This window comes from Parasteatoda tepidariorum, chromosome 10, assembly GCF_982258835.1.
Source record: "Parasteatoda tepidariorum strain Cologne lab strain chromosome 10, Ptep-v5.0, whole genome shotgun sequence".
In the NCBI taxonomy this organism is placed as follows: domain Eukaryota; kingdom Metazoa; phylum Arthropoda; class Arachnida; order Araneae; family Theridiidae; genus Parasteatoda; species Parasteatoda tepidariorum.
In genome coordinates, this window is record NC_141764.1 from 90,253,064 (window position 1) to 90,278,943 (window position 25,880).

General features: G+C 25.8%; 1 protein-coding gene across 2 annotated transcripts in view; it reads right to left on the reverse strand.

The window, feature by feature from the left end:
- LOC107438166 (BCL11 transcription factor A) overlaps nucleotides 1–25,880 on the reverse strand; it is a 208,469-nt gene that overhangs the window by 42,752 nt on the left and 139,837 nt on the right. Inside the window, exon 1 of one of the 2 annotated variants that reach the window (XM_016050377.4) lies at nucleotides 6,214–6,466. The exons of the other annotated variant lie outside the window; for it this stretch is intronic. Within the exon in view, the coding sequence (XP_015905863.1) occupies nucleotides 6,214–6,220 (7 nt within the window). The 5' untranslated portion in view covers nucleotides 6,221–6,466. Of the gene's footprint in view, nucleotides 1–6,213; nucleotides 6,467–25,880 lie in introns of those variants that run through there. 2 annotated transcript variants of the gene reach the window in all.

Below are 25,880 nucleotides of genomic sequence, written 5' to 3' on the forward strand. Positions count from 1 at the left end.
AAATTTCGATTAAAATGTACACCAAACAGCAAAATCTTAACAGTAGGAATATATCTGAAAAGTTAAAATTTTCTTAATTATTTTTTGATTTTAAAGTTTTTGCATTTACACTACTCCTATTGCCATTGTTTGGTTCTTCTACGGCTCTTCTAAATTTAATACGTACAGAAAAATCCTATCCTATAATTCAGTTCAAACTATGTTGAATGAATTCAGCTGTTCTATAAAATTAAAGCAATACTGTCTCAAAAAAACTAGTTTACATTGCAGTGTTAATAGAAATTTTACAGCAGAAAATCTTCTTTATAAGTATTTTTAAAAGTAAAAATTGATCAATAATAATGTTGATAATTACGTTGGTAAGTATGACTATAATAAGATATAATAATAATAATTATTATATATCATCTTAGGTATTTATTTTTCATAATGTAATAAAAATAATAAACTATATTCAGATAGGAAATACGCTTTAACTGCTACACTATAAAAAAATTTCAGATCAAAGTATGGAACAAAATACCGGCATTTTATACCGTACTATTCAACTTTACCATAAAATATTAAACTGTAATTTTTACAGTAATATTTATTTAATCAGAGTGAGTTAGTAATTTTACTGTTATTATTACAGTAAAAATTATGGTATAAGAGTATATCAGCTTTCTTGTTATTTCGTAACATGTTCCGGTAAAAATGAATTTCATGGTACCGGCACCTGAGTGCTGGTACTTTTTACTGTAATTTGATCTAGAATTTTTACAGTGTACTAAGTAGCAAACCATTCTACAGAACTACATAAGCTTAAAATATTAATGAAAGAATGTGAAGTATTTTACACTTCTAGAATAATAATTAAAAAAAGATTATAATAAAAAAGATTGAGTCATAATTATTAGTTCTTAAATAAATTAAAACGAATTAATAAAAAAATATATTTTAATTTAATAACAAATTAATTTCACTACATTTTAAGTTTTTATGAAATTTTTTTTTGATTTCAATTCGTTGTGAATTTATTTAAATGTATGTCATAATTTCCTAATTTATGATTTCAAACTCTGAAAGCTCTTAATTTATTTCGAGTAAAATCCCCTCAAAATAAGGTGATAAAGTCCTAGGCGTCCTTAACAGCCATTAACTTAGCATTTCTCTCCGTTTGCTTTAACATACAACTCATTAGCATACGGCCTTGTAAGGGGGAAGAATGATACGTAACCCCCCTCTTTCCCTAGCATTATGCTTTAATGTTGTTTTCTTTGCAAAAGGTATCTAGCGTTAAAAGAAATAGATAATGAACCAATTTATTTGATATATTTTGTGAATTGGCTCAGTATAGAAAAAATGCTTTGAAAAACTAAATTGAAATTTTATTTTTAAAAATATTAATAACGAAAACGTTTTCTTTTTTCCAAGTACGAAAAATATTACTCAAATGAAAAGAAAAAGGTTTATTTAAAATATTTTTCTAAGTGTTTTGATTCACTATTTGCCTTTATTTTAATTATCTTAATTTATTTTATTTACAGTCCATTATATACAACTATTGAACTTTAAATATTATGTGTATTGCAAATGTAATTTTATTTCATACGAATTAATTGCTTACTTTTTAATTTTTATCTTATTTAGTTGTTACTTTAATTTTACATATTTATTTATATTCAGTATTTTTATATAATAGCTTTTAATTTTTTGAATTTATTAATAAAGGAAGCATATATAATTCTACCAGTAAAAGTATTATTGTTTGTATGGATGCATTATATATATATATATATATATATATATATATATATATATATATATATATATATATATATATATATATATATATATATATATATATATATATATAAATATATACATCTGACTAAAAAACCAAATTCTTTTACTATAATATAAAGCTTTGGTTTAATATTGATTTTGTTTAAATTTAACTAATTTAGGGAACTATTTTACTATTTTTACTATTACTATTTATTTAAATTATTATTATTTATTTAATCCTTCAATAGTTACTATTTATTTAAGTATTTTAGGAAATTCTTTTATCCTTAAGTAAAAAAATTCAAGTATGGAATTTGTTACAGAAACGACATAAATAAAATTATAAATAAAACAAAATAAATGAGTCAACTTAACTATTTTAAAATAATAAGAATTAAAAAAACATGTTTTTAAAATCTCTAATACATGTTTTTTAAATTAACGTTTAAACCTTGTTTGTCTGGAAAACATTTCTAAGAATGAATTATTAACTTTTGCAAATGATTTATAGTTTATGTTGAAATAAGTATTTTATTAACAATAACACAGCAAAAAATAATTCCTTAGCTTTGACTATTTTTATGTTTATCTATTATGTATTTCAATTTTATTTTGATAATTACTTTACATCTAAATAAAATGCTTATACATTCGCATTTTTAAATAAAGTAAAACGATATCATGTTTTAGGTCGGCTGAGAACATGGTTAATCACGGAAACTAAGTTCTTGTTTTTGAATGATTCATGTTTAGAACTATATCAACCTAAAAAGGATATTTTGCCTTTATCACATAACATATAAAACATTTTTAATTCAAAAATAAAATTTAAAAAAAAATTAAACTACATTCAGTTAAAAAATTTAATAATAATGGGAAATAATAATGATGGAATTTACGAAATAAAACTTGCGATTAAAATATTGCCTTTCTTTTAGATAAATTAAATAAGCTTAATTTCGATAACAAACCTAAAAATAAATTCATTAAAAATTTAAAAAAAGAAAAGATAGCCTATACTAATTGGCTTTTCCCTTTATTTACTGAATGTTGAAAGTATATGAACAAAAAAAATTATTTAAAATTTTTTTTCTCATAAATATTGAAATAAAATACTTCCCCCCCTTTTTATCAAAGTAGTTCTGAAAGAAATTTTTTTGTGCAATTAACTTCGCAGACTGAAATAATAGATTACAATTTTTTGTATGGAATTACAGCAAGTTAACAAACGATTGTGAAAGAAAATGTCTTAAAGTTATTTCTACGAATGTTAGCGTTGTTAAAAAATTGTTCAAAAAGACAGCTTATTTTTGAGGACATTGATTATTAAAAAACCAATAAAAAACATTCGCAAAAACATTAACAAAACTTTAACAAAAGGAAATTGATGAAAGATTGTTATTTATATGCTTAATCACATTTTTTATTGAATTTAAATTAATATGTTTTATAAATGTTTGAATGGTAAGAGAAAAAAATATCAAACAGATAGCTTGTTTTAAAAATTATATTTATGTATTTAAAAGTCCAGCTTGGTACCTGAATGCTTAATTTTTTTAAGTAAATTTTATAATTTTAATTATTTTATTCAAGTTTGAAAACTGAATGATATTATTTTTTAATTCCCCCGTTTAAAAGAAAAAAAAAAGATTTTAAACTAGCGTCAAAAAATTCCATGCAATTTCGTTCTGTATTTTTTATTTAGAGTTCCGGATATATCAACAGTGAAGAGTCCTTATAAAGGAGACATCGAAAATATTGAAAATAAGTTCTGTAAATACGTTTTTTATTGAAAATAATTTCCATTTACGAGATTTACACTGCCCTCTCAGAACGTTGAACTATAATACGATACAAAATTTTTGAATAAGGAGTTAAAATTAAATATATTTCCGTACAGGTAGGAATTAAATTCCTGAACTCAAATTTACGAAGTACAATAGATTATTTTACTACTTCGCACGTTGAAGCGAAGACGTTGTAGCAAATTTAAACAATATCATGATTAAACCAGCAAGAAAAATTCGAATCGTGTGTTTAAAAATAAAAAAGAAGAAATTTATTCAATGCTTATTTTTTTTATATGTAAAGAGTAAGTGTTTTTTCTGCAGTGTTAAATTAATACAAAAAATATCACAAACTTTAGCAGCTGTTAAGTGTAAATAATTTCTAATAACGTATAGTGTTATACATGTATAGTGATACTCAGAAAAATTAGATCTAAAATCTATAAACAGAAGTTATTAACATTTTCAATATACTCTGTTTGTGGTTGAATGTTTTCACTAATTAATTAATTAATATTAATTACAAATTAAACAAAAGTAAGTCTATGAATTTATAGGTCAAATACTTCATTTCATATTGATATAATTAAATGCATACAATTTATTACACGTATTCGCTTTAGCATTTTTAGAATTCCAAGTTGAAATTTAACTTTTTCTCTAATGATTTAATTAATTTTTAACTAAAAAACTTGATGTTAACAAAAATTGTAACTTTTATATTGACATTTGATGCAAAAAATTAATTATAAGAATCGATCAGCAAGCTGTGATTTAACTTTAACTATTTAATATAAATATAAAATACTACCTTTTATACCTTACTATTCGACTTTTTTATCATTTGATAGATAAAATGTATTAATAATATCGGTATTAGCATTTTAAGGATAGCAAGAATAGGAAATAATATATAGATATTGAGTTGTGCTTGAATTTATTTTGATATTATTTAAATAATTTTTAACAAAACTAATTACAGTTAAGTTTGATTGATTTAATTCTAAACTACAACATTTTATAACAATAACATTTGATCTATAAAATTTATAGCAGAATCGGTACAAGCATTTTATGAAGAACAACAATCAGTATTAATAAGGAAAGACCTACTTGTGATCGAACTTTTCACGGATTATAGATTTTATTATTATTTTAGTGAAACAATTACTTTTAATTAATTTAAATATAAACTACTACCTTTCAATATTAAACATTTGATACATAAAATTTTTAGAAGAATCTGCATTAACATTTTAAGGATAATAATCGTCGGCCTAAATAAAGGATACCAAGATGTGTTTGAACTCTTTTTCAGTGATTATTGAACACAATAAATTTGATAAATAAATTTGATACTACCTTTTATAATCATATAATTTAGTTATAAAATTTATACAAAATCGGCATTAACATTTTAAGAATAACAGTGATCGTCTTCAATAAAAGGAAATCAAGTAGTGGTTAAACTTTTTTTTCTACTTATTTATTTAGTTAATATTTCATTAAAACAATTAGGTTTTACTTTTCAATATTAATAATTTGATGTACAAAATTTATAACAGATTAATATTTTAAGGATAACAATGATCGGCATTAATAAAAAGATATCAAGCTGTGGTTGAATTTTACCTTTAATTATTTATTCAATTAATATTTCATTGTAACGATTAAGTTCAATTAATATAAATATCAATTAATTTAAATATCAATTACTACCTTTAAATATTAATCATTTTATTGATAAAATTTAAAGCGAAATCGACATTAACATTTTAAGGATAATATTGATCATTAACCTCATGATTGATTCTATGATCATGATTGATCGACATTATTAAAAGGACATCAAGTTGTTGAATTTTTTGTCCAATTATGTGTTTAATTGATGTTTCATTGAAACATTTAAGTTTAAATATTATAAATATCAGCAATTATCTTTCAATATCAATAATTTGAATCATAAAATTTATACCAGAATCGGCATTAACATTTTAAGGATATTAATAATCGGCAGTACGAAATGATAACCAAGTTATGGTTAAACCTTTTTTCCAATTATTTATTTAATTAATATCTTAATGATACATTTTTAATTTATATAAATATTAATTATTATTAGTTAATATTTTAAGTAACTTAATATAAATTTTATTTACAATAAACTGAAACAATTAAGTTTAATTAGTATCAATATCAGTAACTATCTTTCAATATCAAACATTCGAATCATAAAATTTATGGCGGAATCGGCATTAACATTTTAAGGATAATAATGATCGGCATTAGGAAATTATATGCAAGCTCTGGTTAAACTTTTTCTCCAATTATTTATTTAATTAATATCTTAATGATATAATTTTAATTTATATAAATATTAATTATTATTAGTCAATATTTTAATTAATGTAATATAAATTTTATTAACAATAAATTGAAACAATTAAGTTTAATTATTATCAATATCTGTAACTATCTTTCAATATCAAACATTCGAATCATAAAATTTATGGCAGAATCGGCATTAACAATTTAAGGATATTACTGATCGGTATTAAGAAGTATTACCACGTTATGGTTAAACTTTTTCTCAAATTATGTATTTAATTAATATCTTAATGAAACAATTTGAATTAATATAAATATCAACTACTACCTTTCATATTGATATCCACAATGTGGGCACAGAACACACATACTAATTTGCAATATCAACTAACTATCAATATCAAAGATCGTTTTCCGATGAGTGACCAATAAAAATACGGCATTCGCGTGTCGGATGTCGGGCCTTCCTCACACTGGAAGCCGGCCGACAAGAAGAAAGATGTACCGCATGGGATGGAAGGAAAAAAAATGAAAAGCCACTGTTGTTGTCGTGTGAGGAGATGTGGATGAAAGCGGTGAGTGAGTGTACGGCTCGCGAATACGGTTTAGGGTGGCTGAGAGGTAAAAAAACAAAACAAAAAAAACCTGTTCGAAAATCACACACGCGCTGGGTCACACGTTCTTGGAGAAGAAATGCTCCTCTCGTTTCAGTTAACTGATTGTTCGTTGTTATTGTTATAATTTTTAACTTGTTTGTTTTTAATGGAGGGTATTTGTCTTAATGGAAGCTATCCCGGATGAAATATTGTCGTGCGGGATTTAAAAAATGTTGCAAGAATAGTTAATTTGTGTGAAGGAGAAACATAAACTAATACCTTATATATATATACTACCTTCTACTATCTTTCTTATCGATATCATTTGATACAAAGGCATTGACATTTTAAGGATGAAAAGGATCGGCATTGACATGAAGATGTCAAGTTGTGATTTGTTAATTAATTTTTAACGCTTTTTGCGATTTGTTAATTAATATTTAACAAAAAATTACACTTAGGTTTGATTACTATATAATAAATTTTTCTTCCTGCTTGTTTTTAATGGAGGGTATTTGTCTAAATGGAAGCTATTTCGGCTGAAATATTGTCGTGCGGGATATAGAAAAAATTAAAATGAAGGAATAAGTTGCAGGAATAGTTAATTTGTGCGAGGAAGAGACCTAAACTAATACCTTATATTTGTACTACCTTCTACTACCTTTCATATCGATATCATTTGATATATAAAATATCATTTGATACAAATCGGCAGTGACATTTTAAGAATAACAAGGATCGGCATTGACATAAAGATGTCAAGTTGTGCTTAAAGTTTTTTTTTTTTTTTTTTTTTTGGTGATTTGTTAATCAATTTTTAATAAAAAATTACGCTTAGGTTTGATCACTAAACTATCATCAATTTTTTCCCTGCTTGTTTTTAAAGGAGGGCATTTGTTTCAATAAAAGCTATCCCGGGCTGAAATATTGCCGTGCGGGGTCTAAAAGAAATTGAAATGAAGGAATAAGTTTCAAGAATAGTCAATTTGTGTGAAGGAGAAACATAAACAAATGTCTTATATATGTACTACCCTCTACTACCTTTCATATCGATATCATTTGATATATAAAATATCATTTGATACAAATCGGCATTAACATTTTAAGAATAACAAAGATCGGCATTGACATAAAGATGTCAAGTTGTGCTTAAACTTTTTTTTGTGTGATTTGTTAATTAATTTTTAACAAAAAATTACACTTAGGTTTGATTACTAAACTATAATTAATTTTTTTCGTGTTTGTTTTCAATAGAGGGCATTTGTTTTAATAAAAGCTATCCCGGGCTAAAATATTGCCGTGCGCGATTTAAAAGAAATTGAAATGAAGAAATAGGTTGCATATAGAGTATTTAATTTATGTGTGAGATACATATAAATTTCTACCTTGCAAAAATATTACTTTCTATTACCTTTCACATTGTTATCATTTGACACATAAAATTTATTAACAAAATCGGCATTAAAATTTTTAGGAGAACAAGGATAGTTATTTACATGGATATACTAAGTTGTGCTTGGACTATTTTGTGATTAGTTAATTGATTTTCAGCAAAAAAGATTTTACTTAGGTTTGATTAATATACTATAGTTAAATTTTTATTAATGTAATATAGATAATATCATATTCTTATTACATGCTATTGTTACTTTTAAAATATATTAGAGCTATTAATTGCCTTAATCGAAACTATCCCGGACTGAAATATTGCAGTGAGGGATATAAAATTTTTTTTAAAATGAAGAAATATGTTGCATATAGAATACATAATTCATATGTGAAAGAGATATTAACTGCTACCTTATATAAATACTATCTTTCTTATTGATATCATTTGATGCATAAAATTTATTAACAAAATCGGCATTAACATTTTAAGGATAACGAGGATCATTATTAACACAAATATACCAATGTGTTCTCGAACATTTTGTGATTAGTTAATTAATTTTTAACAGAAAATTTCACTTAGGTTTGATTAACATACTATAGTTCAATGTTATATATAAAATATTAAATATTTGTCTATTAAGTTAAATTGTCTATTAAATATAATTTCAATATTAAATAAAATATTTGTCTATTTCCTTGTGTAATAAGAGCAATATATATCTTAGTATAAAAAAATAAAGTAATAAGTATATATTAATATATTTTTTTAAATGAAAGAATAGGTATTCCTTTTACTCCTTAATAGGCATAAAAGCTTCAATTTGTCAACAAAATTAAATTACAGATGATATTCTATTTCTCAGTGGAAAAATAACTTTAGGATTTTTTAATGTTTAATTAATTACCAACTTTCGTTTCAAAATAAATTAAAAATCAATATTTTTTTAAATCTATTTTTATTAAAGAAATTTTTCTTCCAAATTTTAATGCTATAAATGCGTTACTTATTTTAAAGTTCATTGGAACTACTTCGCAAAATAGCTGTAATATTTCTTGTTCTATTCACGTAGTTTTTTTTCAAATTGATTTTTGGTTGAAAAGCAGGATGTTGCAGGTTTTACAGCACTAGTTTGAATTATTTAAACCAAAATTTAAGTGCGACTTTTCAAAAATACTTTTTTCGAAGACTTTTAATTCTCTTTTTTTCGAATCTTAACACCTTAAAACGTTCAAGAATAAACTAAAGTTTTCTCATCGAATCACCAAGAAAGATAAATTGAGAAAGCTTAACCCAACTAATCCAATAATGGCAAAGAAGACACCGTCAAAATTACATTTTCGTTCCCCAAGTCAGATATCTTTTTCTTCAAGATGCCGAAGACAAATCAATTACGGAGATAAAATTCCGTTAGCATTTTTGCTTCTAAACGGTTCGGGGCCATAAAAAAAATGATAATAATAACAAACAAAATTGAATTCATTACATGCAGGTAGTTCAAAATCCCCATCGGTGAAGTTTTCGCTCACCCATGCGAGGAATAAAAAAGCCGTCTAAGTGTGAATCAGGTCTCAAAGTAGACACATAATCAGAATATGTAAGAGGTTTGACTCAAAATGAGTCTATGGTGGCGTTTAAGATAACGCCAATTAAAAAACGCCTGCTTATTTTATTCTCTGACAAAAGCGCAACAAGTTTTCCAATTTTCCGGCAGGATTCTCTCCCAAACGCTTTTTGTTCCACTTCATCGTTTTAGGGGCCTACGACCGAAGATTTTTTTTTTTTTAATTTTTTCAGTCTTTTCTTTTTCTCAATCGAGTTTCCCATTTTCCAGTTTTTGTCTATTTTTTTTTTTTACAGATCGCTCGCGTAAGTTACGGTTGCGATTACAGTAGGATGTAAAATAAAGTGTTGTTTGAAGAAAAAGAAAAAAATATATATGTTGGCTGCCGAAGTGGAACCGTCAGAATGATTTCTTAGTTAAATGTGTTCTGTGTAAGCTGTCTTCCGTATGAACAGGGGGGGGGGACAAAAGAAAGAAAAAAAGAAAAAAAAGAAGAAAAAAATTTCCATTATAGGTGACAAAATAACAAGGATGTTTCATGTTTAATCACCGAGTAAATTGTGATCCTTATCATTTCGTGTATATTCATATTCCTTTCTTTTCGAAAATGGAATTTAAGGAGTAATTTTTATTTTCGATTTTTACAAGTCATTTACATGAATTTGGAAGAAAATAAATTTATTGTTAAATTAATTGAAACTTATTTTTTTTCTATTTAAATTTAACTATAACTTTTACAAATTTCTTTATTATTATGTTTAATTTTTTTAATATTATTGTAGCTATCATGATTTTTTTCTAACTAATAATTAATAATAATAAATAATTTTAATTTTATTATTGATAGTAATTTATTATTATGTTTTATACGTAATTTTATTTTAATTAATTATTTCAACTTTATTTTGTTTTTCATATTTAAATACAGTTTTATGCAACTGAGAATTTAATTTTTATCATAGTATATATTCTACCCATCCGTAAATATTTATTATAATTGCCATTAATAATATATTTATATCTGTGTGTCTTAAATTTAAGTTTTTGGCACTTTTAATTTCCAGGTTATATAGGACATTTTCTAATTTAAAGCACCTTCAATCGAGAAGACATAATATTCGTATTTCTTTTATTATTTTTTTTCCTAATTTCTTAATTATTTTTTAACCTTTTTTTAAAGTTAACGTTAAGAAAAACTCTTCACTCTTGTTTTGATTAAATTGATTATAATCCTCCATAATAATTCTCTAATTATTATCGAGTAATCCAATTACTAATTCTCGAATGTTATTTTTTTTTAATTCCATTGTAACCTTTAGGAATTTTTCTGCACTCCATAGTAGTTTCAAATTTCTAAATTTCATAGTGTTTATGTTTATACAATATTTTGTTTGTATGCTTATCAAAACAAAATGAATCATAAAGTTGAACACTCAACACTTCAAAACAGGCTCGATGAATTTTTTATATAAGTGATGCGAGCTAGCTTACAGCTCTGTTTAATATTGAAAAATGGAACTGAATAATGAAAAATGCAACTGATAACTGAAATTTTTTTTTAAAAAAAAGCTTGGTTATTTGTTAGGTTTCTAATTCATCGGAAATATTGCTTGTTTACAGTTAATGTAGATTATCCCGTGTTAGCCGCTATCTATAAATCGATGACATCATTTTTGATGCTCAATAAAAGAGTGAAGTTTTGACGTGATTTGATCAAAATGTAATTTCATTAGTCAATGCTCTGTAGTATCTGATAACGTAAAACAACATGAAAGAGTAACAAATAATAATTATAATAACAACAAATAAGAAATTAGAATTTATTTTAACTGATATAACTGTGCTAGTATATGGCTTTAAGTTTTGTACATAAAGGAGTAGTTTTGTTTGATTTCAATATATCAATATTTTTTTTAAACCCCTTATGAAGAACAAATATTCAGCTAGCATTTATGCATAGCATTATTTCTTTTACGCTCATTCGAAGAAAAAACTAGAGAAAAAAAATTAATACTCTGCTTTCTTTCTTTTTTAGGGTGTTTACAATACCAAGATAGTGAAAAAAAAAATCATTTTTTTTAAAAAAAATCCACAAGACGCGAAATTTTAAACTGATTTTAATGGCGAAACTTGATCATCTTTAGATTTCCTGAAGGATGATGATGAAGACTTATAAAAAGAAAGAAAAAAAAATAGGTATGGAGCACCGGGCGAAACCAGTTCTGAGACGTGTGGCGGCACGCGTGGCGGGGGTGTGCCATGGCACGCCAAAATGGGCGCAGGCCTTCTTATGATGAAAAAGAGGCGTCATTTTCTAAGGTAGATGTAGTAGCCACTTCTTCTTGACAAGGGTGATGAATAGGAAAAGAATATGCGGCCCTAGGCCTTCCCTGTTGAATCTTTATTTTATTTATTACGAGATTTTGAGCGAACACTCCGGTGGGATGTTTACTCGACTGTTCATTCGAGTCAATTGGAAAAGATACCTCTGTTTTTCTTGCCTCGAGGTTCATAAATCTTCATGGTGGATGAAATAGCCTTAGTCGAATTCAATTGTATGCGGAATATCTGGAAAGAATATTTACTTGCTCGAAAACAACCGGAGAAAATTTCAATGTCAGGTGCTGTAATGCCAAAGGAATCAAAAACGCTACCGGCGCTCAGACGCTGAAAACCAGAACAAACTATAAATTTCTAAATTTTTCTACGTATAACTAAATTTAATAAACAAAAATAGTGATATTTCTTTTGAAAAATTATTTTAATTTTAAAAAGTGGCTTAAATAACATATGTCCAGCAATATTTTGTCTCATGACGGATTGGTATAGTCAAATCAGATAACAAAATCGAGATAGTTAAAAAAGCTGCCGACTCACAGACGCAGAAAACCTTAGTTAGTCAGAACCAACTATTCAGTTTTTTCTGTTCTAAATTTTTCTATTTCTGAAGAAATTCAGTTGAAAAAATAGTGATATTCATTTAAAAAAATATTTTTATTTTAAAGAGGGGCTTGAAATACAAATATCCAACAACTTTTTGTCTCATGACAGATTGGTATAAACAAATCTGCTAACATGATAGTTAAAAAAGCTGCTGACGCACAAAAGCTGTAAGCTATAGTAGTCAGAACCAACTATCAATTTTTTTTACTCTAAATGTTTCTATACATGAAGAAATTCAATTACCCGTGAAAAAAATTTTAAAATCATTTTCAAATTTTATTTTAAAGAGCTGCTTAATGTACGTATCTCGAAATTTTTTTTGTCTTACAGCAGATTAGTATAAACAAATCAGCTAACTAGATCAAAGCGGAGAAAAGTATAATAAAGTATAACAGCTGTCTTATCATACATATATTTTTTAATAAATGCACAATAATATTTAATAATGTTTATTTATTATTTAATTAATCATGATAAGGTAATTTTATCATTATATCTTAGAGCATGGCATACAAACCATTTATTTGGTTAAATTAACTTTTCAGTTTTGTATTTATTTTGAATGTGTAGTAATGAGAACTTTGAAAACCAGAATTTCCGGTAAACTAATAACATATGAACGGAAAAATTACCAAATGAATGGTTAAAATACCGTATGTTTTTTTTTTTTTAAATTAGAACTTTTTTTCTTACGAGAAATGCCATTACCTCATATTTCGGTAGTTTTACCAAAATTTTCTTCTCCGTAATAAAACATTTTCCTGTTTCATTTAGTTTGAATTAAATTTTTTCATGTTATTCATATATTAAATAACATCGTTTAAATGAAGTTCCATCTTACTCATTGGTAGTATTTATTTTTCATTACTAAGTCGTACTATTATGTTTCAATAAGTTTAATAGCTTAATTTAAGAACTTCAGTTCAAAACGTAAAAGTAATTTAGTCTTCGTTTAATTTTTTATTTTTTTAGATTTCAGAAAGTGATCACTCGTTAATGACACTTTGCTGCAAAGCCTTTAATGAAAATTATGAAAGTAATGAAGCTGATATTTTAATTTTTTTATAAAAAAATTTCTACAGTTTAAAATTTTTAAAGTAAAGTGGTAATGTTTGAGTCACTTTGTGAAATAAAATCACTCAAACTATGTGTGTTGTGACTGTCTATAATAAGTATGATCTATTTAAATAAAAACTGATACATATTTATTTATAACTATGACAATTCTAGCTTAATCAGAAGAATTATGGCATCATTATCAGTACGTTTTGAATAATTTTGATTGTTTTGATTTGGGAAAATGCAGACTCAATGTCATTTATATATTTCTATGACTTAGCAGTTTCTTAAACTTTCTAGATTTAATCCCCACCCCTCCTTCTCTTTTTGTTTTGAAAACAAATATTTGTCTGCAGTTGACGGTCAAATTAATGGTTTAGTTAAATTTTATATTAAACGTTTAAACGAACGTTTTAAAAATGTGACGTAGATTTGTTCTTTATTCGAGACTTATTTTTAAAAATGTAGTTTGCATGCTAAACAAAATGTAATGAAAATGTATATCAAAAATATCATCTTATAACACTTTCAGAATGCGCTTTTAGCGTGTGTTTTTAAATGTCTTGATTTTTGTTTTGTTTTTGTTTTATTAAACAACTCCTCTTGCTCCACAATGTATAACACGAGGCTTACAGAAGTAAGTGGGTAAAGTACAAATGAAAAAAATAAAAACTACAAAGAAACAAAAGAATTAAAAGTTTAAGCTGCATGCAAAATTTCGCAAAATAGTAAGGTATTCAGTGCACCTAACTAAATCTATAGATAAAAGCTAATTATTATTTTTTTTATTTTCAATTTTTGGTTCGGAGAAATTATTAAATAGTTTTTGAATTTTAATTTACTTGGATTGTATATTTGTACAAAGTTAAATGGAATAAGGATAAACCCAAAAACACTAATTATTCATTTTCCCCGGATTTTGTCTTTTTTTCCAAAGAGGAAAAAAAGGGAAGGAGATCTTTGGCGATTTAAGAATTTATTGTTATGGTGATATATTTTTACGTGATTTGTTTTAAAATATTTGTGTTCAAACTATTAAGCTTATTTAAGCGAAAAGGCATATTAATAAAATTTATACTAAGTTACATTTAATTTAAACTGTTTTCAAAGCAAAGGAACAACTTGATTTGTTTATTTTAAAACAGGCTTATTTATTAATTATTATCACAAATCATTTTATTATTATAATTTATCTTAAATCGCAACGAATGAAAGAAAAATTCATTGCTAAGAGGATTATATTTATAAAGAAATTATTTATTTAATGTAGACTAAATATCCCCCTATAGCATTCCATAAATATTTCCTAAATGTAACAATATTATCTTCGATTAACTATTCAAATTTTGTTTTGAGCAATGAGTGTTATAATACTTGAACACATAAGTGAAACATTGTGTTCAAGTACTTAACGAATTAGTTTCTATACTTAGCGAATAATAAAATTAATATTAGTAAAATAGTTTTGATATTTTCAAATTAAAATAGTGCCATAACTACGAAGGGAATTTTTTTTAATCATTTCTATACTTAATGAATAATAAAAATTAATGCCAATAAACTACTTCTGAACTTATAATTGTCATAAGCACAAAACGAAAAAAAAGACTTTTTATCATTTCTATACTTAATGAATGATAAAAATTAATGGTAATAAGCTACTTTTGAACTTATAATTGTCATAAGCACAAAATGAAAAAAAAGACCTTTTATCATTTCTATACTTAATGAATAATAAAAATTAATGTTGATAAAATACATTTGAACTTTTTAAATTAAAACATTGTCATAAGCATAAAATCAAAAATAAAACTTTTTATCATATCCAGGCATAACGAATAATAAAAACTTATTTTAACTAAATAATTTTGAACTTTTTGAATTAAAACATTGTCACGAGCATAAAAGTAGAAAAAAGAACCTTCTATCATTTCTAGGCTTAATCAATAAATAAAATTTAAATAATAAAAAATTAAAATAATAATAAAAATAAAAATTAATGTTAATAAAATACTTTTGAACTTTAAAATTAAAACATTGTCATAAACACAAAGAGAAAAAAAAACTTTCTAAAATTAATGTTAGTAAAATACTTATGAATTTTCCAAATTGAAACATTGTCATAAGAACAAACTGAGAAAAAAAAATTCTTTACTCAAAAATAAGAAGTCGTTTAGTGTTTAGTACTGTCCACACTTCTTATCCAACAGTTTTATGTTTCTTCTTTTTTACACATCATTTTTACGGCCTCACCTTTTATAAAAGTAACCCCTTCGGTTATCAGCCCTAAGTTGCAAATGTCCATATTTGCATATGCGGACTTTAGTCACTCAATTTTTTTTAAACTTTAGCCTCGGGCATATTTCAAACATATTTCCTCTGCAGCCCCTATTCCCCAAAAAAACTTTTTTCTCTGCTACTAAACTTAAATATCAGGAATGGACGATAGAGCGAGGAGAGGGAAAAAATAAAATAAAAAAGGCAAATAACTAAAATACGGAGGGAAAGGCCATAAAAAGGCCTCAGAAGGTGTATGACATTTTACCTCTAGTACAGAAGAAAAGAAGGTTGAGGCCCGAGGGGTGTTATTGTTACGAAACCTAGTCCCAAGGAATATGCAGATATAAATAAATACAGTACTTTTCTTGCACGTTCTATCAGATAGACACAGCGTTCAAAAACAAAGTTTTGAACGATAATTTTTTGAATTGTCTAGATAAGAGTTTGGGTGTTAAAATATACCTTATAAAAAGTTAAAAGCTGTTTTGTCGTTTGATAAACTGTGTACTAAATAAATGTAATTATTTTTTAAAAGTAGAATTTTTAAAATAGGGTGTGAGAAAGTGTCATTCTTTAGCGAGGAAAAAAAAACTTGAAATTTAATTCATATTATTTTGTATTTGCCTTTGTAATTTATTTTATGTTTATAACTTCAAAAAAATTGTGTAATTTGAATGTTAAAGCAGAAAAATATAATGAAATACATTGTTCTATTTAGTTCAATTCGAGTTATTGAAGTTTTCTAGGACAATTTAATTAACTTTTTTTTTGTTAGCCTAGTTGAAAAAAAGGTTTTATAGATAACAAGTTTCCATTTAAGATAGCCCATAGATAAGAAAATATTAATTTCTTTTGAATTTATTAGCTGTTAGTTTCGATTGTTCGTTGGTTTCGATACATCGATTTCTAACGAATGCTTATTTTTTTTTAATTGAAACTGACATCGTTATGACTCATATTTAAAGTGTTTGTATAAATAATGGATTCAACAATTTTAATTTTAGTCAGTATTTTTAAATCTTTTTTAATTCTTAAAGATGCGTAAAATTAAGCCTACAAATAAATACGTAGTTAGACCATTAGTATTTTACATATTTAATAGAAAAGGCAACATCATTAATCATAATTCAGATAATTAACAGTGCTGATAGGTTGAGGTTAAAATTGGGTTTTGTTTAATATGAAACAGAAATTTAAATTTATATATTTTTGTACAATTAAAACATCCACAACATGGAGGTTTTCAATACTTTTTCTTACTACTTATTGTTTTTGGCATTTATTAAGGAAAAAAATGGATAGAAAATATTTAGCTAATTCTTATTCATATTATAGTTTCCATGTACACAATTTATTTACAATTTATAACTGACGTTAAACACCCGACCCAATTCTGAGTTTACGGCTATCAATATTCAACTCCTTAGCTTTGTAATTTTGGACTCAACCCAGAATACCAGGGAACACCAGTATCAAGCATTGGGACAAACTAGCCTTCGTGGATGACTTTCTTATGGAACTAACCAGCATTTGCGTTACACGGAGAGACAAACCACAAAATCCTCACATGGCTAGCCAGATGGGAAGGGGAATCTAACCCACCACCTATCTTCCACTCAGAATATTTTACGTTAGCACTGTGATCGGTGGATTCGGGAGCTGAATTCGTGCCAAACAGCCAACGTTGAGAATCAAACCTGGCTTATCTCACTGTGAGGCGAGCCCTCTGTTCCCTGAGCCACCGCGTCTTCCATACCCACAATGTTCGTGCTTTCTAATTTTAGTTAGAAAGGTTTGAGAATATATTTAATATAAATTATAAACTCTCCGCTGAGATAAATATTTGACGACAACTAAAATTGTGGGTAATAACCTCAAAAACCATTATAAACAAACGTAAAAAGTTATTTATTTATTTTATTTATAATCCAGCTAATCCTGAAGCAAATATCAGAGATTTACAAAGCTACTGTCATTTGCATTCTTCTAAGACATATCTTTTTCAGCTCTAGTCAAGCTTGAACATAAAAGCGATCTAATAGACAGCAATTTAAGTATTAAATAAATGGCATTCAAGCTATATTTGGTCCTTCTTTCAAAAACGGACACGCGCCTCTTGGCGAAATTGAAATTACTTCCGGCTTCGCAACTTGGACGATTCATAAGAAAATACCTTAAAAGCCAAACTGATGGAACGTGATGAATCCTAAAACTATCCAGTTATGATAAATATCACTATTTTGAATTTCAGATTCGTAACAAATTTATATTTTTGTAGGTAAATAATGAAACCTTTAGGGTATTTTATACTGCGATTTTTATTTTCTAAAATGCAAATTTTTTTGAATAAAATTACAAGGTGGTTATTTGAAAGAAACATACGGAACTTAGATCTCATTATATCGTTAGAAACAGAGTTTAGTCCATTTGTTATGCTTCGCGTCATGGTCTAATAGAATAACGAAAAAGTACTGCTGGGCACCTAGAGTGTCGTTAGTTAAATTTAAATTATATAAAAGAAGAAAAATCTTTCAGTTTGCTTTTTTTGGTTGCAATTTACATGGCCATCTTTAGAGAATAAGGGTTGAAATTTGTGGAGGAAAATACTCAAGCCTCATTAAACTTATAATGACATTTGTGATTTTTTAACTTTATCTTTATTTGAATAATCCTAGAATGACGTCAATATCTGTGAATGCAACTGCTGTTACTGCGATAAAAAATATAATCTAAATTAATTTAATTCAGTATCCAGTCACACTAATTTTTATCAAAGTACTTCTTCAATGAGTTTGATTGAATTTCGCACTGTTTTATCTAAAAATATTTTTATTTTTGTCAATATTATAATTTTTAATGTATTATTTAGTGTTTGATTTATTTTTCTTTAAAATATAGCTGTACCTACTACGAAGTCAAAATAAAGTGGTATTAAAAAAAAGAAATTTCTGTTTTCCCCAGATGATGAAGTTTATGTTATTATTAAACTAAAAAAATAATTATTATGTAACGGAAAATAGTGTTTTTGAACTGCATGTGCCAAAAAGTGTAACAGTAAATTTTTAACTTGTACAATTACTTCAGTTATTATATGCAATAATCGCAAGAAATTTCACAAACCTAGCTTAAAGAATTAAGAAAATATGGACATTTTTAAAAAATAATAATTTTTTTGTCTTACTTTTTTTGCTATCAGTTTAAAAATATTCAATAAAATTAAAATTTTGGTGCAGTTTAAAATTAATTACAAAATTATTGTTTTAAAATTTGAGAATAATTTGTGTAAAACTGCGCAATATATGAATAAAGTAGTTCCTTTATACTGCGCATGCACGGTAGAAATTTAAAAAAAAATTCTTAATTTTGTAGTGAATCGTATTTGGCAACTAATAAAAAAAAGTCGGTTTGAATGTCATAAAAATTTAAAAAGTTTCAAAGAAATTTTCTAAGTAGTTTTCTTACTTTTTAAAAGTAAGCTCAAAATGAAAAGGGGTTTTCCACAAATTTCATTTTGTACTATTAAACAGGATTTATTAAAAAGGACACCGGTATTGCTGGGGATCATCTCTCATAAAAGTATTTTTTCTATAACGCATATTCTTTTTCTTTTCAATCACATTTTGGTGTAAGAAAGTTTATTGTGAAGTATTATTATTTTCAAATGAATTTTGTCTTATGGTGCAAAATAACATTTGTAGAAAACCCCTTATCATTTTCAGCTTTCTTTTAAAAAATACAAAAAAGTTTTATTAGTTGCCTGATACGATTTACTACAAAATTCAGAAAAAATTACTGAGATATTTATTATTAAACTATGAAAGTAAGACTTAGGTAATTATTATGTAAGCAACATATTTGAAATTTATTTTAAATAAAATAAACTATGTAAAAAAATGATCGATATCAAACTAGAATAAATTTGTTTAAACGACCACGTTTCAGATGTTATACTAAAACTCAGATATTTATTTGTTACAACCAATACACACTAAAACTCAGATAATTATTATTAACCTAAAAGTGGAAGCCTCTGGTGATCATGATCATCAATACATGATCAATACATGATGAAACATGATCATCAATAAGTAATGATCATGTTTTTTTGTTTTAAACTTAATTTGTTTCAAAATTATTTAAAATAAAATAAATTATTTTAAAATAAATCAATATCTAATTAGAATAAATTTCTTTAAATGACTACTACAGATACTGTAAAAGGCAAACTTTAATGCATTAACGAATAAAACATGAGAAATGAATAGACTCAGTTGGTCGAACGCAATGCAATCAATTGTGTAAACTCTAGTATTGTTTTGAGTCATTTAATATCAATTAAATTTCAAGTTACATTTTATCTTTCCTACTACAGCCGTCTTTGGATTGCAGAAGGGAGTAATGTCGTAAATTTGGAACGTAATCAATAAAAAGGCAAACGTTAAAAGAATAAATTACTTTTTAAATCAAGTAATGAGAAGTAACAGTTACTTAAAGAAACTAGGTACTTTAACATTCATTGCTTTATTTTACTTATCATATATGCTTATATGTGAACAGGTACGGATTAAACGAAACACATTCCAATGGCCTAGTACATTCTTAAGGGTTAGGAGATAAATGTGAGAAGCAATTCAATTATAACCTTTATCACTTAAGTTATTTTTCAGATTAAATTTAGGTCAGCATTTATTTAGATCATCATCATTATTATTATCATTTTTAGGTTTTCTATCCTGTTTTGCTTAATTTAAAAATAAAGTGGAGAGTATTTTTCAAAATGTTTTTGAATATTTCTATAATTTTTTTCAAAACTAAGGCATATGACATTTTTACTGAAAATGTTTTTTCTATATTTTTTAAATGAAAAAAAATTTTCTGTTATGCACATGTATTGATTGTATTAGGAATTTATATCGATACAACAAAGTAGTTAAAAAGTATTTATAAAACCGAAATTCACTCTGAAGAAAATAGTTAACATAAATGCAAAATTTTAAAAAAAAATTTGAACTTTCATGAACTAGAAATAAAAAAACCAGCGATGGGGACAATGAGTAGAGAATTGACAGAATAACTATTTTGTATATACTATCTGTAATGATTTTATTTTATTTCTTCGGCAGGGTTCGAGATGAATTTGCGCATATCTAAACCATTTTTATGATAAAAAATGTAGCTGTTTTTTAGTATGTATTAGATTTTCGAAAAGAAATTGAAGTTATTAGAATATTACAAAATGTTTAAAAGTGAATGTGGCTTTACAAAAAGCAATAAAAAAGAGAAACAAGTTAGCTTTATCATTACATTGTGATTTTATATTGTTTTATTACTATTGTCATTCATTTGCTGGAAAGTGACCAGAACTAATTAAATTTTGTGAAAAAATTATTTCATTGTTCTAAAACTTACTTTTAATGCAAGGATTTGAGTTTGTAGGCCATTAAATATTTAAAAACATGTATTGTTCTTTTGGGTCAGCAGAATGACTTATGATTTATTTTATGATTTATTTTTTGTTTTGAAATGTTATCGGCTATAACAAGTATAATTTAATTTTTCCAATAAGGTTCAATAAATAAATTATAATAATTTAAAAAATAAAACATTTTAAAACAATCTATTATAATTTAAATTTTTTTAACGTCTGATTCTTTTGAAAAGCAAAAGTGATTTTTATTTACAATTAATTGGTTATTTAATGAAGGAAAATGCATATAAAAGCTAGAAAATTAAATTGTTTTGTTTCTACAACGATAAATTTATTGGCAAATGCATAAACAATTAGTCCTATTCTCCAACCACTTACACTAGCATAATTTTTAGTTTATGATACAATGTATTAATTTATGCTCTATAATTTTATTTTTCAGTTAAAATAATATTAAAAATTGATTGCAAAAAAATTTCTAATAAAACAATAATAATTTTAATTTTTCCTTTTACTGTTTCATTTGCATTTTTTTTTCAAATTTCAAATTTTTGCATTTTTCTGAATTACATCTTTATTTCCAAGCGAAATTTAGTCCGTCTAAAAATTTTACTTTAAAAATAATGTGGAATTGACTTTTATCAGTTTACCATAAAAAAGGAGAGCAAAAACTTTAACTAAATTTATGTTTTTTAATTAATTTACTAACTATCATAGTAATTATAACTCATTCGTAACAATTTATTCTTCAATTAGAATGATTTAAGAGAATGGTTTTCAAACAAGTAAAACCAATTATTATTATTGTTTTATTTTTTACCACCAAGAATTCTTTTTATTTCTTTTTATTGAACATAATTTCATCTAGAATAGGTCGTTTATCGTCTCGGTAATGTTGATTTATAGTAGTTTATAACCCCAAGATCGACGTACAACAAACGATTGAGTCATAACTCTCTCTACCACTTGGACACCTGACGAATAAATTTGAAAAGAGAAAAGAAAATCGAATTTTTTTCGCATCTGGAAAGGTGGAACAACACGAGTCCAAGCTGAAATGGTCTTCCCACCCCCTCTTTTGCGTAGGATGGACAGAACATCATCCATTCCTTCTTCTCTCATGTCACCAACATGTCAACTGCCATGTCGTCCATGCCATCTGATGCAGCCATCTCAAAAATCTGCCTCTGATGTAAAGCTGTATAGATCTAAAAGATTGTCCCCGGTAGGTGGCTAGTCGAAGAACTGCAGGCTTTCAGATTTTAAAACGTTTTTTTTCCCCTTGAATTATTTGTTATTAGGGAATTCAATGAAGATGTTTACATTTTTTTTTATTCGAACAGAATAGAATGTATTTTAAATCTTTCCCCTAGATGTCAATTTTTAAACTTCGTTTTACGTTTTTATGCAGTTTTATTCAAAGCAATGTTGCTTGCTGTCTCACAAAATTAAATGAAAAAAATATGTAACTTAACAATGTAGGCAAAATCAACAGTACAAGAATTATAAAATAACTAAAAACTAACTTGTGTTCAATAATAGATTAATTACTTGCATTTAATTTTTTGTTTTGTTTTGGTGCATTAAAGCGATAAATAACGTTTCAATATTTAGATGCGATAGCTTTTAAACACCTTGTTTTAGATTCTAGATACGATAATCTTCTTAACGATGATTATTGTTTTAGCATTTAAATTGCATAATTATCCTTTCAATTTTTCGATACAATTTCAAAAAAATAACTAACGCTTCTATTATCATTTCTGTCTCTCTTAAATTCAAATGATATAAGATTCAGTTTATTTTAAGTTTGTGGTGTAATGATACTTGTACACTGTAAGTAAAAATACTAATAGTAATACAAGGAGAAACAAATTCTTGCAAAATTACCGTACTGTAGAGTAGTGACAATTCTCGTTAGAAAAAATAAATATTTTTGGTTAATAAACCCAAAATATATGGTATTTTAGCGATTCAGTCGGTAATTATTCCATTCATATGGCTAAGTGGAAATTCTGTTTTTCAAAATTGTTCCTGTTATTACACATTTAGTAAAAAATACAAAACTGAAAAGTAAATTTAACCGAATAAATGGTTTTATGCCATGCTCTAAGGTATCATGATTAAATTATCAAATTTTATCTTATTTACCAAATGTTATCGAATATTATAAAACCATATTTTATTGTTTATTATGCCATAATCTTTTCCAATGCGCTTTGGTAAAAATTACCGAGATTTTCGGTGTCCCATGAAGTCAAAAACACGATAAATTTTACTGTATTCTGGTAGTTTCGATCAAAAAATTTTTTTCACTGTGTAATAATAATGATTATTTATAATAATGCTGAAATTTTTGCAATAAAATGTTCTTTCAACTAGGGAACTCGTATTTTTTCCTGTAAAATCAATGTTTACAGAAAATATAAACGGTAGAAATATGTGGTTTAAATATAGGAAATGCTATCACTGGAATTTGATCCGGGAACTTTTATTTCAGAAGCTTCACTCTATCTCAACTATTAAGTTAAACCGTTGAAATGGTTTTAAAAACAAATGAATGATCATAGAAAACCTCTTGAAATGTTATATCACAGAAAAAGATTTTTAAAAACCTAATTTTCCATTTCAAATTATTTCAAACTTTGAATGGTACAGTAAAAAATATATTTTACAGTGATATTTTCCATAAAAGTTTCTTAATTTTTTTTCAGCACTGTCAAATTAGAATTATTAATATACAATTTTTAAATTAAAAGTTACTTCTTTTGTTTTTCTCGTATAAAAATTATTAAAACTCTTTCTTATTATTTTATTCAAAGCATTTCACGAAGTATCGATAAAATTGACGCTTAAAATATTCACCTTCTTAAAACGCTATATCAACGCGCATTCAAAACAAAACATAAAGTAAAGATTTTCAATAATAATTTAAGATTGTAAAAATACCACGGAGACATTACGGATTCTTTTTATGTTTTATGAGGCGAAATTCTATCGCGTAAAATGAAAAGTAAGCCAAGCCGTTTCGTCATCGCTATAAATCTGAACAATTATGTAAAAGTCATAAATTTTGCCATGCCAAGTATTGACAACTATGACTTTCAAAGAGTATAATATTTAATGAGGCTTTGACGCTAAACGCTAGACATTACTTACAATATACTTATTGAACGATTTCTGATATTTAACTAATACTTCTATACATAGAAATAAAACAAGTAACTCAAGGGTTGCTTTGGCGAAATACTTGGCGCGTTCATTTCAACCATTCATAATATTTTATGCAGAGTATATTCAGTTCCTTACAGAAAATGTCACAGAGTACTTATGCACCTTACAAAATTTGGACTCTACAGAAAAAGTATCTCACAGAATATGGTTCTACAGAATAAGCACCTTACAGAATATTGTTCTACAAAATAAGTACCTGACAGAATATGGTTTAGCGGAATAAGTCCCTTATAGAATAACTCAATGCAAGACCAGTCAATTAAAAAACTACAAAATATTCTGAAAAGATTTTGGAAGTATTAAGAAAATAGCCATAAATAATTTTGTGTTTATTGCTTAATACTAATTCGAGGGAAGTAATTTTTTGTACATACAAGTTATACTTATGCAATATTTGTCGTTGTAAGTTAGACAATTTTACCCAATCTTTAGTCAAGCGTCAACATTCATTGTTAATGCATTAAGCTTCAAATATAATGATACAGATAAAAGAAAAATGTGCAGCTTTGTGTAATGTGAATTATAGCAAATATTTAATCGAATAGCCTATTTCTCATGCATATATAAATTAAGACCATTAGCCCTAAATTATAAATTTGGGACTGATTGCCTAAAATCATAAAAAAAGGGAAATAATGTCAAGGTTATATAAGATCCTCAATACAACTTTCAAATTAAAAAAAAACTTTAAAAGAAGAAGATGAATTCTAATTAAAAATAGATATTAATTTGTAAAAGTATAAGAATGTTTGACATTTTTGTCATGTACATAATTAATTATTATTAGACGTCTAATTACGTTTATCGATTAACATCCTTTATTCTGTATACGCTACCGGGTAAAAGCCAAAAGTAAAAAATAGTTTTAAGAATTGTTTGTGCAAAACTCGTGCAACTCTTAAAAAAAGTCTGTTTTACATTCAACAAATAAAAGTGATTTGGACATCATTTCCTGCACCGAGAAAAAAAAAGTATAGTTGAAACTACCGGACAATGGTAAAATTCGTAAAATTGCCTAAATTGTGTTAATATAATGTTCTTTTTACACGAGCATGTAGTATCATAAATTCTGCAATTTTATTACTGTAAATGGCTACATTGAACACCTAATTATCATGCAAACTGATTCTCCTTAAAATTTATTATGTGGTTATAATTTTAACAATTAACTAAATATTATAAATTAAATATTATAAATTAACATTTTCCCAGGATTTTAGCTAATTTGATTTGTTATAGACTAAAATGCAGGCATTACGATTGGTTAAATTGAATGATTTTTAATTGAATGACAAGTTAAAGTACATTATGATATTATGATAGGTAAAAGTGTATGGTTTTTAACAATATATGTTAGAATGTAAGCAATATAGGTTAAAATTATCTGTGTTTCAAACATAACTTTTAATTATGCTCATATATAGAAAAATCATAGAGTATTTCGAATAATTTGCGGAGAAAAATTTAATTTTCTGGATCAAATAGTTAGGTTAATCATGAT